This window comes from Pleurodeles waltl, chromosome 12, assembly GCF_031143425.1.
Source record: "Pleurodeles waltl isolate 20211129_DDA chromosome 12, aPleWal1.hap1.20221129, whole genome shotgun sequence".
Taxonomy (NCBI): domain Eukaryota; kingdom Metazoa; phylum Chordata; class Amphibia; order Caudata; family Salamandridae; genus Pleurodeles; species Pleurodeles waltl.
Window position 1 is genome coordinate 259,393,487 of NC_090451.1, and position 11,713 is coordinate 259,405,199.

Below are 11,713 nucleotides of genomic sequence, written 5' to 3' on the forward strand. Positions count from 1 at the left end.
ATTATATTGAAACAACCAGAAGAAAGAAACTGACATCGAAGTAAATGTCTATTGCTTATGAGGATATAATGGGTTAACTGAGCGTATTAGCCCGACGTCTTAGTAACACAGCACAGCGCCCTGTTTTGTAGGCCGCAGGTTATTCCCCTTAAATCCAACTCAGGCCCGAGCTGACCTGGGATTTCGTGTGCTCAATCACACAGAAGCAGCTGTTCCTCTCTCGCGGCGAGGAGCTATTTCCTCACACACAGAGTACCAAGGTAGACAGGAGGTCTGCGAGGTGTGTGGTGGCGGGTTAGAAGGAAGATCTATTTTAGACTAAGGAGAAATATTTCAGCTCCCAGCAGGCCTGGCTCCTAACGGCCACCACAAACAAGAGTCCGAGGCGCGTCCTCACCTCCAGCTCCCCGTGGTCTTCGGAAACAAAAGCGTCTTTCCAGAGTCTTGGAAATTCACTTCGGTCTTCATGCTGGTGCCCGGATGCGTTCTCTGCTACTATGTGCTTAAGCGGGGCACTCCTAGCGAAGTCCGTCGAAAAAGCCGCTGAAGTTTGCGCATATATATGTACCTTACCGGCCGGGGGCGGTCGATGCCTTTTCTGCCACTTGAAACCAGTCCTCGTGAATTCTTCCTCAAAGATCAGCGACCTGGAAAGCTGGAAATGAGCAGTAAAGACGTCGGCCTCGGGAATCTGGTGTCACTCTGTTAAACTATTACAAAGCCACAACTAGTGCATAAATAAAAAAAGATCGTTTAATTTGCTTCTAATATCACTTGCCCTTGTGACACCAAAAGCAGTTCTCTAAATGGGCAGGTAACCTGAAACTCACATCTTTAATTTGGAAGGAAGAGTGCCGGGGTACTCGGCACTGCTCCAGTGGTTGTACTGGAGAGTACTGGCAAGGTCTCAGCAGCAAACAAGACACTCTGGAACACGGAGTAACTGCACTTCTTACCTTCCAAGCATTGACCAAACCCATTGATCCGGTGTAGAAGTGTGCATAAAAGTTTACCGTGAAGAACCGGTGTCATATTTTCGACTTCTGGGTGTAATGCCTGTTTTTGCCATTTTTCACTTTTTTCTCTCTCCTTGCTAGCGCCAAGAAGCCCTATGGTTATATGCGCATATTACAAGTTCGGTTAACATAACGTTTTTAAAATCACATCTCATTAAATAGTGGAATATGCAGAATGTGGTGTGGTGTCGGGCGTGTTTTATAACGCGCACGCTGTCTTCGTATAGTCTCAAGGCGCTAATTATGCCGCAAAAGAAAAAGTTAAACTTGAGATCTTTCGCGGCACCCTTTCCTGGGTTTTCGATGCTCAGATAATGTTTTGCTTGTTCATTTATTGCAAGTACCCTATGCATTCAAACTCTGGTCGGCGTACCACGCTGTAATCTTTCACTCTGGCAAATAATTTAGACAAATACACAAATGGAAGAAAAACATTCGGCAATGAAGCCTCCTCTAATTTGCGTACACGTTACAGGCAGATGTATAAAATGAGATTTTTAATTTGCAACATATGGTTCAAAGTAGAGCTTTAACAATACATCAAATTGGTAATAACACGTTTTTAATTTGGTTAAGAACTACAGCGCGCGAGCTGCAGAGAGGAATCGAGTATTTAAGTGCATTTAAAGAGGTGGGATGTTTCATTTAATAGATGTGTGCAACGGGGAAGACAGACTAGAAAAAACGTAACATTTTTTTGGATGCAAAACTATATTTCAGATTGATTTTTCCAGTTGCCATTTAAAACATTGCCAACAAATAAAGACCCGCAATTCGTTCCTCGTCTTTCCTAAGAAACGGTATTATAGTTAAGAAAAATAAAAATTAAATTTAAACTTTATTGAATAAAGGCAAAGTAAAGTTTTGAATATTCACACATATTGTACAGAGTATTAGAAGAAGGTTGGTATATTTCCTGGCATTTGTTTGGGCCACGTGTTACAAGAGCAAAACAAGCATGAAAACAGTTAGCAGCCTTGATTAAAGTCCACAAGCACTCAGAATTACATAGAAATAGTGAGAATCCGCTATTCAGCCAGAATTGCCTGGACAAGGGCTGATACTGGTGTCCACCGGTACAGCAAGGATTTCAACCCACGGAATCCATGTGGCGAAAGAAACTAGTTCGTTTCGTGAAAAAAACAAAAAACAAATGAGACCTTGGGTTACTGGTTTGAATCGAGTACCGAATAATAAACATGAGACCCTAAGACACAGCTGCAATGAAAATAAAAGAGGGATATATCCAGTGATCCGTGGTGGGCGGGCAACGTCTTAATAAGTCAAAGAGAAAAAGCATTTTTGTATAGGACGGCAGTGGCCCCTCTTGTGGTTGCAAAGAAAAAAGCGACTGGGCGTGGTTCTTGAAAGCAGGTGTCTGGGGTTGGTGAGAGGCCGAGTTTCCTTTCTTGGCTCCCTCCGCCTACAGTGTGTGCTATCGAGAGCTCTTAGACGCGACAGGGTTCACGTACATGTGCACCGGCTGCTGACAGCCGCCGCCTCCCTCCCCGTGTGAAAAATTGCCCCTCTACAGAGGGAAGACCAGGAAGCCGGAGAATGTCGAGTACTTCCAGCCGCCCATCAGGTTGCCCCGCTCCAGTTTGAGGTAAGCTCGGTCGCCTTTATCCATCGGGATCAGGACTCCGTTGCTGGCCGCTTCCCGGGTAACGTCCTGGTCTCCGGCGAAGGCAGAGATCACCGGGAACCCATTCAGCATCAAACTGACCTGCAAGAGAGGGAGAGAACGTGATGAAGACCGGAGGCTGGGGGTGGGGAGAATTAGTGGTGGGGAGTGGGTGGGGGGGGGAGGGTTAGTGCTCCGGGGAGCTGAGTCAGGCTAACTTACAGTGACTGTGTCAGGATAACCCCAGAAAGCTGTGCCAGGCTTACTCTTCAGTGGCTGTGTCAGGCTAACCTCAAGAAGCTGTGCCATGCTAACACTCGTGACTGTGTCAGGATAACAGTAGGAAGCTATGCCAGGCTAACCCTCCAGAGGCTGTGTCAGGCTAACCTCGGGAAGCTGTGACAAGCTAACCGTCTGTGGCTGTGTCGGGATTACCTCAGGAAGCTGTGCCAGGCTAACCTCAAGAAGCTGTGCCAGGCTAACACTCGTGACTGTGTCAGGATAACAGTAGGAAGCTATGCCAGGCTAACCCTCCAGAGGCTGTGTCAGGCTAACCTCGGGAAGCTGTGTCAAGCTAACCCGTCTGTGGCTGTGTCGGGATTACCTCAGGAAGCTGTGCCAGGCTAACCTCAAGAAGCTGTGCCAGGCTAACACTCGTGACTGTGTCAGGATAACAGTAGGAAGCTATGCCAGGCTAACCCTCCAGAGGCTGTGTCAGGCTAACCTCGGGAAGCTGTGTCAAGCTAACCCGTCTGTGGCTGTGTCGGGATTACCTCAGGAAGCTGTGCCAGGCTAACCTCAAGAAGCTGTGCCAGGCTAACACTTGTGACTGTGTCAGGATAACAGTAGGAAGCTGTGCCAGGCTAACCCTTCAGATGCTGTGTCAAGCTAACCTCAGAAAGCTGTGCCAGACTAACCCTTCAGTGGCTTGGTCCGGCTAACTTCAGGGAGCTGAGACAGGCTAACTTTCAGTGACTGTGTCAGGATAACCTCAGGAAGCTGTGGTAGGTTAACCCTTCAGTGGCTGTGTCAAGCTAACCCGTAAGTCGATGTGTCAGGCTAAACTGATGAAGTTGTGTCAGGCTAACCTTCAGTGAGTGTGTCAGGCTAACCTCATAAAACTGTCAGGCTAACCTTCAGTGCCTGTGTCAGGAGAAACGCAGGAAGCAGTGTCAGGCTAACTTTAAGGCAGGGCCACTGGAATTATGAAATTGTTCTGCAGACTTTTCAGCTTAATCATGCAATTGATGCATTTGCCACATAATCTGTCATCTGCAAATTTTAATAACAAAAAAAAATGTTTCTAGCTCAGATGGAACAAACATTGCTAAAATTACGTCAGCCTGTGTTGCCATGTAGTGGAAAGCCCTATGCAAAGGTTGCCTGGTGATCTTTCAGTTGCTTGCTGCTGTATTTGGATGTTAAACTAGTAGTAATGAACTGAAACCTTTGCCTAGTGGTAATATGTGAAAAGTGACAATTTTATACAGTAAGGCTATCAAAATATGTGTCACTATGTCGTATAATTTTTCTTTTCTTGTGGAATAATTTAATCAACACTGCTCATAATTTGGTTCTCCTTTGCCTTGCAATTCCAGTGTTCCTGCCTTAAGGGACTGTGTCAGGCTAACCTTCAGGAGCTGTGTTAGGATAACTTCAAGGGGCTTTTTCAGATACCCTAAGGAGCTGGGTTAGCTAACCTGAAAGGGCTGTGTCAGGCTAATCTCAAGCAGAATTAAGACTTTTGAAACGGCCACCTTTAAATAACAGCCATCTTATACTTTACACTACTGGGCAGTACTTCATTCGTAAAAAAAAAAAATGAAATATACTTCTACATGATAAATAAATTCATGATAACCATAAACACTACTACTAATAATAATAAATAATATTAGCAATAGTGAGTGAATGGGTCCGCCTGTTTTTTCTTGGGCCTTGCTGCTGTTGCTGCCAAATGCTGGGTTTTTCAAAACCAGGGCTGCCTCCTCTTGATTTAATTTCATGCCTGTTTTTTACACTGTCTCCACTTTTTACCTCATTATCTTACTCGTACAGATTATTTTTCAACCTTTCCCCACTTGTTTCTGTTTTCCTGCTTTTCTCTTCCCTTTTGTTCTCTTTCAATGCTTTCTTACTCTTGGTCAAAGTCTGATTCTGAAAAGTAAGTCAGCCCACAAAACTGAATGCAAGTGTGCATCTACTGCAAAAAGGCGGCAGACACTAAGCATGGATTAACTCCCCTCTTATGTTCATTTCCACTCTAGTTATCAGCTATCTAGACTGCTGGCTGTTCATGAGCAAAGCTCGTCCCACCCATCTATGGAAATCTCGCTTCACATGCCAGTGGGAGTTAAAGAAAGCTTCCTGTCAGTGTGTCAGGGAGTGGCGTGTGGCCTACTGCACGGTGAACTGGTAGACACTCCTCTGATATGTTGCCGGCAGTGCCTGCCTTAAAGGACAGGTACTGCCCGGAACTGAGGACCTGCACTTTTCTAATTTGAAAAGGAGGGTACCTGCAGTTCTGAGCACTGATGCAATACATTTAATGGAACGATACTGGCAATTCTCAGGTGCAAACAGGTACTCTTCTGGACGTTGAGTACCAGCACTTCCATATTTCCATTTAAAGAACTGATGCTGAGGTTTGTTCAGCTATCAACATTTTATTAACGGGGTCCACTACTGTATATTGGAAGTATAGGGATCACTACATAAGAGGTCAGTGGCAACCATGATTGTGTTTAACTTGGACCAGTGTGTACCAGTGGGAGCTGGAACTTATTTTTCATCACCAAACTTTGTCCTAGGGCAAGAGTGAGAAAGTCAGGAAATGGAGGTACAAGGAAGATAAAGGATTGAAAGAAGGGACAAAGGGAGAAAGCGGGGATGAAAAACAATATGCAAGAGTGAGATAAAGAGACAGGAAGTGTAGAGTAGTGGGAAAAAAGAAGTGTGAAGTGAAATCAAGACTAGGCAGCTTTGGTATTAAGCCATCCGGGAATTTGTTAGAGCCAGAGCCGACACCTAAGAAAAACCCTGCACCCTTCCATTTATAATTTTACAAATTAAGCACAGGGCCAGAGGACAACTAAGTCCATTGGCAACTACATTGTGAGAATGTCATGCATTTGGTGACTAGTATCTCAAAAACATGAGATCCATAACAGAGCAGCCCTCACTAAGAGTCTTCAGAAAAACCAAGGGCAAAGCACATGACAGGCTCTGATGCGCTCTTATAAAATGCACGCATGCGATCTTGTGTTAATGCAATTTCAAAGGCCCTGAGATTTACAACCGTGTGTACTGTTTGGAGCACCGAGATGGCACATTGATCTTCTGTGACCTTTTATTACTTCATAGAGTGCACAAATTGCATACAATTATCTTAACTTCACTACAAGGTGATGAAAAGATACACACAGACCGTGCCGGCCATGTCCCTTAGACCATAAAGACACGCGAGAGACTACCAACAATTGTGTGTATATTTCCCTAAATGTAAATATTTTACATGTATTGCTGTACAAGGGAGAAAGGTCAGTTTCAGAACATTAGCCTCAGCTTTCAGAAAGCTCCTTTGAACATGCATAATTTGTTGATAAGCCTCAATCATGCTGTAAAGGCTGGAAAGTTACCAAATAAGACATCCCAAACCTGAATCGTCTGCCTGTTGTATACTTTTACCACGTGGAAATTAAAGCTGTAAATCCCCTTCCTGGGTGATATAAAAGTGCTTCTCTCAGAGTCGAAGTTGCTTCCGATGTTCACTAAGATCTGCAATAAAGGGAGAGAAGAGCATGTGGAGAGGTGTTAGGACGTGAGAACCAGGTTGTCAGAGCCAGAGCAGGCGCGCGCGCTGACTGATATTCACCACCGTTTGAGTGATGGGCGCATGCCGCAGCTTTGTACAAACGCAGGCTCCGAGCACTACAAGAACAAGACATTAGAGTGTATTTTTAGATGTAGAAATGTCTGGGCTGCCGCTGATGTCTCATCATGAAACAACAAGCCCAGATATGAAGGAACGCGCCTGTTGATGGATCTCAAAGCCAGGACGCTGTAAATTGTAGGCATTTGTCGTCTTGGTTTGACAGCAACTACACGCCTGCCCCCACCTCGTACAAACAGGCATGGACTCCTGAGGTTTTCACCTTCCTAAGTGTACTATTTTTAAACTCTACCTTCACACAATTCCCCTTTTGGGTCTCGGCAGAATAAGCCTTTATTTCATCCATCAATCTGCCTGACATCGCTCCTTCCTTCAATTAAAGATAATCTAATAAACGGCACAGCCTCCTGCTCATCTCCCCATCCACTCTCACCCAAATGTCAAATCCCGACAGAGGAACGTGTACGTGGTTCAGATGAGGCTCTTATTAAAGAGGGGCGAATCCCTAGGTGGTCTAGCCCCCCCCCCCCCCCCTTCCTGCCCTCTCACAAAATTACTATGTATTCCGGGTATGAATCTCAGCTGTTCACTCCAGGGGGGTTCTGGTAATAAAGCCAAGCGAGCTCTAATCAGTAGCGTAGCCAGTGTGTTATGGGCCCTAGTACAAGGAAGAGAATGGCCCACCTGGCTGCTGTTTGACCCTTAAGATTCAGCAATAATCATGGTTCAGTGGGCCCTTCAAGCCTGGTCCCCGGTGCCACTGCAATAATGACAGCTTTGCCCCTGCTATCATAGCAAAGGGACAACGAGAAGGTGGTGGAATGGCTGTCCGCCTGGCTCTGTTTTTCTCTTGACTGTCTCTCTTTAGGCCCATTGTACATTCATTCTACGATACAAAGGGCACTGTTGTTGGCCCTGTTTTCATATAGGAACTGTCCGTGTTTTCTATGAACGCTTGTCTTCGTTTCTCTACATAAACGGGTATATAGATGGATAAATGCACACACGTGGATGGCATGCTGAACTGTACCTAAGCACAAGCACATTCTTGGAAGATGAAGGCCAAGAAAGTGCATTCTACGATCTGGAACTGGAACCAGTCTGCACAAGTATCGGAAGATCTTCCTGATCCTTCCACAAAGTACATCATTGGTGGCATAAGTAATTATCCAGTTACAAAACTGCAGCATAATCATCGATGTAATGCACTAGCCAAATAATCCACTGCTACATAATTTCCAATGTTCAACATTTTTGGGGGGTTTCCAGCTTCAAACAGATCAAAAGTTAAGCAAAAAAGCACATCTGAAGATGCAGTGACCAATTCTATCCAATGGTTAACTAGTCAGCTTTGAGTTGCTGATTGTCATATTTAAGTGTCAAACTCGTGCTAATGAGTTGAATATTTTGCTGGGACAGTATTGTGTTAGAACGACAAAGTAGCCTAATAATACTAATACAAACTGTGCTGAATTATTCTGTACGATTTTCCTTGTTCTCGCTGAACAATTTAGTCATCCCAGTAATACAATTTCAGTGGCTCAGATATAATATCGTTACCCAAAGTGTCCGCTCAGCGTGTATGATCCTCATCAGTCACAGCAGCAACCCCACCCACAGTAAGTTATATTGGTACTGCTTTTCATTGGCCACAACAAGCCGTACCTCTACATATGCCACCTCACTAGGACAGAAGAGGGTCCTGATTTTGGTTTAGCTTGATGGTCATATAATTAAATGCTATCAATGCTCAATGTCTAAAATTGATGAGTGTATTGTTTTGGTAAAGCCGCATCCCAGTGGGTTATTTAGTTATAATCTTTATACATTTGTTTTAAATTATTGCTAGTTATGTATTAATTGATGAGGGCATGCACTGAGATTGTGCGTTTTTTTTTTTTTTTTTTTTTTAAATGTATTATTGTTAACATTGTTGCTCTCTGACGAGATCTAAATCAATTAAAAAAAAACGATTTAATGCCATCTGTCCATCTTGTGGCTTGCTACCCACCTGCCTAACTGAACGTCAGTATGTTTTCATTCACCAACCCCATCCCAGAAAAGGCAATTCGACATGTTCATTAACAGGGTTCAGTAGGGTCACCGTGGGGTGCTACTGTCCCTTGCTTTCTTTCACCTTGCTCACCGTGAAGCTGGTAATCAAGAGACTGCTGTTTCTCGCCCACCAGTGCCCTCAACTTCACAACTTGACTCTGATGAGACATCAGTTGGCATAGGTAGACGTCCTGGTGCTACTTCTGATTTGAAATCATGTGCCCTCAGACTAGATTTTGGTCTTCCCAGAGGCCTTTTCCATGTGTATTAAAATAGTCTCGCAGCTTATAAAAATAACATTATAAACCTAACCAATACAATACCCTTTCCTCAGCACTCTGGGGGCAGTGCCGTGGTCCCAGCCCAGCTCCGTCGTCCGTCTGAAGCACATAATTTAATAGCCTTCAGTAAATTCCCTGATGCCCTTATGCTTTTTTCAACGCTTCTCGTCCCCTCCTACATGTGTTCTTCTTGTGAAAGTTCAAAATTGAGATACTACCTCGGATTGTATCTGCCATTAAGCGTATGACTAGTCAGACCTCCCTCACCTGGCTGAAGTGAATAATCATGATAGAGCTACTAAATTAAACACCATATGTGGATGATGAAGAACACCCCGCGTTGGTTCTTCGCCTGTAAGCCCTTTCATCTGGTTAAGGTAGATGACCATGATGCGCAGTGAATCATCACAAGAGGCTGGTTTGGGTCGTGGTGCATCCCCCCCCTCCCCCACACCCCCCACTAATCCCATCCCTCTCCTAGAGTCCCCTCACCTGGTCGAAATAGATGATCATGGTGCGGTTGCTCATCTCGGAGGGTTCATGGTTGGTGCTTCGAGTGGCCGAGAAGGCCACCTTGGCGCTGCCGGAGCGCACAGAGATGCCCAGCGCGGTGCCCGTGGGGTCAGAGGTCGGGCTGGAGTCGCACACCACCAGACACTTGCCCTCCAGAATGATGGGCTCCGTCTCATTCTGAGCTATCACCAGGGAGGTGGCAGCGGCCAGGAAGGATATCCAGCCCAAGATCGCCCGCTCTAGCCGCGGAGCCATCTCTGTCGCTCCCGCGAAGGCGTCAACGTGCTGAAGCTCCTCGGTGCCAGCCGCTGTCGCGTGCCTCCGCGCGGGGACGCGAAAACCAGCCCAGTCCTTGGGCACGTGAGATCTGTAGCTCTCCGTGAAAGCCCGTATGGCACCGTCGCACTGAGCGCTCAGCCCGGCGCGCTGCACGTGCCCCAAAGGAGGGAGCAACAGTCACTTCTGGTGCGCGGCGCCCAGAAGAAAAAGCCCTTGCACGGGGTCCATCAGCCGTGTCACTGTGAAAGACGAGTCGCGGCAGCAATTTAGCTGACTGTTTGCTTCTGCTTGACACAGTCGAACACTCTCTTCACTTTTTTTCACGACTTTATCGTATGCGTCCTCCCCTACTGCCGTATGCCTGCTCTCTTCCACCAGTGGAGCCACCGAGGGGTTATTTCAAGTGAGAGAACCGACTAGGGAGAGCGCAGACCGGCTCCAAGTCCCTGGGCAGGTATCGCGGACTCTCATGCATTGCGCAGCTTCTGGTGTCAGCTGCGCTCAGGTGTCGATGTGCTGGCGAGCTCCTCACGGCTCAGAGAGCGGGAGCAGAGCAGCGAGCTCCGCCCCATTATTCCGCCACAGTCCAATCCCAGGGAGAAACCGTGATACAAACATCCAATGTCAGTGAGCGGTGCCAAGGCCTACAGCCAATCAGAGCTCGGTCCGCCTCCGTCCCCGCCAGGCGGGGTTTCGATTATAGGTACAAGGCACAGGTAAATGGAGTAGCTGCGGGGCCCGGTGCCAAGCACTGCGCCGAAATAGAGCGAGATGTATAGTCAAGCTACCCTTCCAGTTGTCGACACCAGGGGATCACTGGAACAGAGCCTAGACCCTAGAAACAAGTGTTCCCCAGGAACCCTATTTTTTGGTTCAGCCGTCTTTACATAACGGGGGTAACACCCCATATGCAGTAACGAAGCCAGAAGTATTGAGCGCTTCCATACCCAGTAGTCGGTGAAAACGCCTTTGCACGGGACCTTGGATTATTGCCATGAACCAGCACTTGAGACCTTGAGGCTGCAGCCCTACACAGGAGCTCGGAACTAGATACTTTCGCAGTACCCCACTCAGGAGCCCTGAACTTCAACCTCACTTCAAGACCCCTGCTCAGTTGCCCGGGACTGCAGTCCCGCCAATGAACCAGAACTGCACCCTCTTCCAGGACGTGAGACTGTAGACCTGCCCATGAGCTCTTTCAGGGGTCTGGGTTGCAACTCTCCCCAGATTCCTGGGGCTTCAGCCCTACCTAAGAGCCGGAGACAGGAAGTGGTCCTGAGCATTGGAACTTGAGGCCTGCCCAGGTACCTAGGGCTGCTCTTTGAACAGCAGTCTTCGTCTGCTGGCACAGCCCTCCCATGAACATTGCACTGCCGCCCGTCCCAGAGCCAGTACAGAAGATTAGGGATTCCTAACCCTCGAGGGAGAGTGACAAGTTGGCATCTTCCCTGCGCAGCTGACTGGCACTGCGGTACTCCCGCGCAATTCTTACAGAGACCGGAGAACGCAGTCTAATCCTGGCGCCTGCGCAAGCACCATGCTCATGTGCATCGGACATACATCTGTGAAGAGGTGAACGGCGCAGCGCTACGCTGGAGGTGCTCATATAGGTGCCCTGTGGCTGCCACCAAACATAGTTGTCCGTCTGCAACCACGTGAACGAGCATGCCCTGGAACTGGGGGCTGCGTCCCTGCCCATGAGCTTGAGAAGTCACTCATACCGTGGGAGTTTGTGACCTCAGTGCTGGATAAGTGCCCGATGCTGCTCTCCTGTGAAGTGTGCAAACCTACCCCCTCCAATGGAGCCGGGCAGCACCTCAGCCCTAGAGTTTATAATTGTAGATTGCTCAGGGAGTCATCTGCTTCATTTCAGCCTATGAGTAAACACGAGAGTCTGTAACTCCTATCCTGCACAGGAGCCAATCCAGCACATCGGGGCAAACACCCTGCCAAGTAAACAGCTGCGCCAGGACCCAAGAGTTTTAGCCCTGTTGAGGAGCAAACCTAGTAAGTAGTTTGAGATTGGAGGATAGCCAGAGAAGTGGCCAGGAGA

The 11,713-nt window shown here is 47.2% G+C and overlaps 1 protein-coding gene across 1 annotated transcript; it reads right to left on the minus strand.

Moving 5' to 3' along the window:
• Positions 1-736: 736 nt before the first annotated feature.
• Positions 737-10,247, minus strand: CBLN1 (cerebellin 1 precursor). The gene is made up of 3 exons (XM_069218111.1): positions 9,361-10,247; positions 6,298-6,417; positions 737-2,742 (listed from the first exon to the last, which is right to left on the minus strand). The coding sequence occupies exons 1-3, from the start codon at positions 9,634-9,636 to the stop codon at positions 2,545-2,547; spliced, it is 594 nt and encodes a 197-aa protein (XP_069074212.1). The 5' UTR covers positions 9,637-10,247; the 3' UTR covers positions 737-2,544.
• Between the last annotated feature and the right edge of the window lie 1,466 nt (positions 10,248-11,713).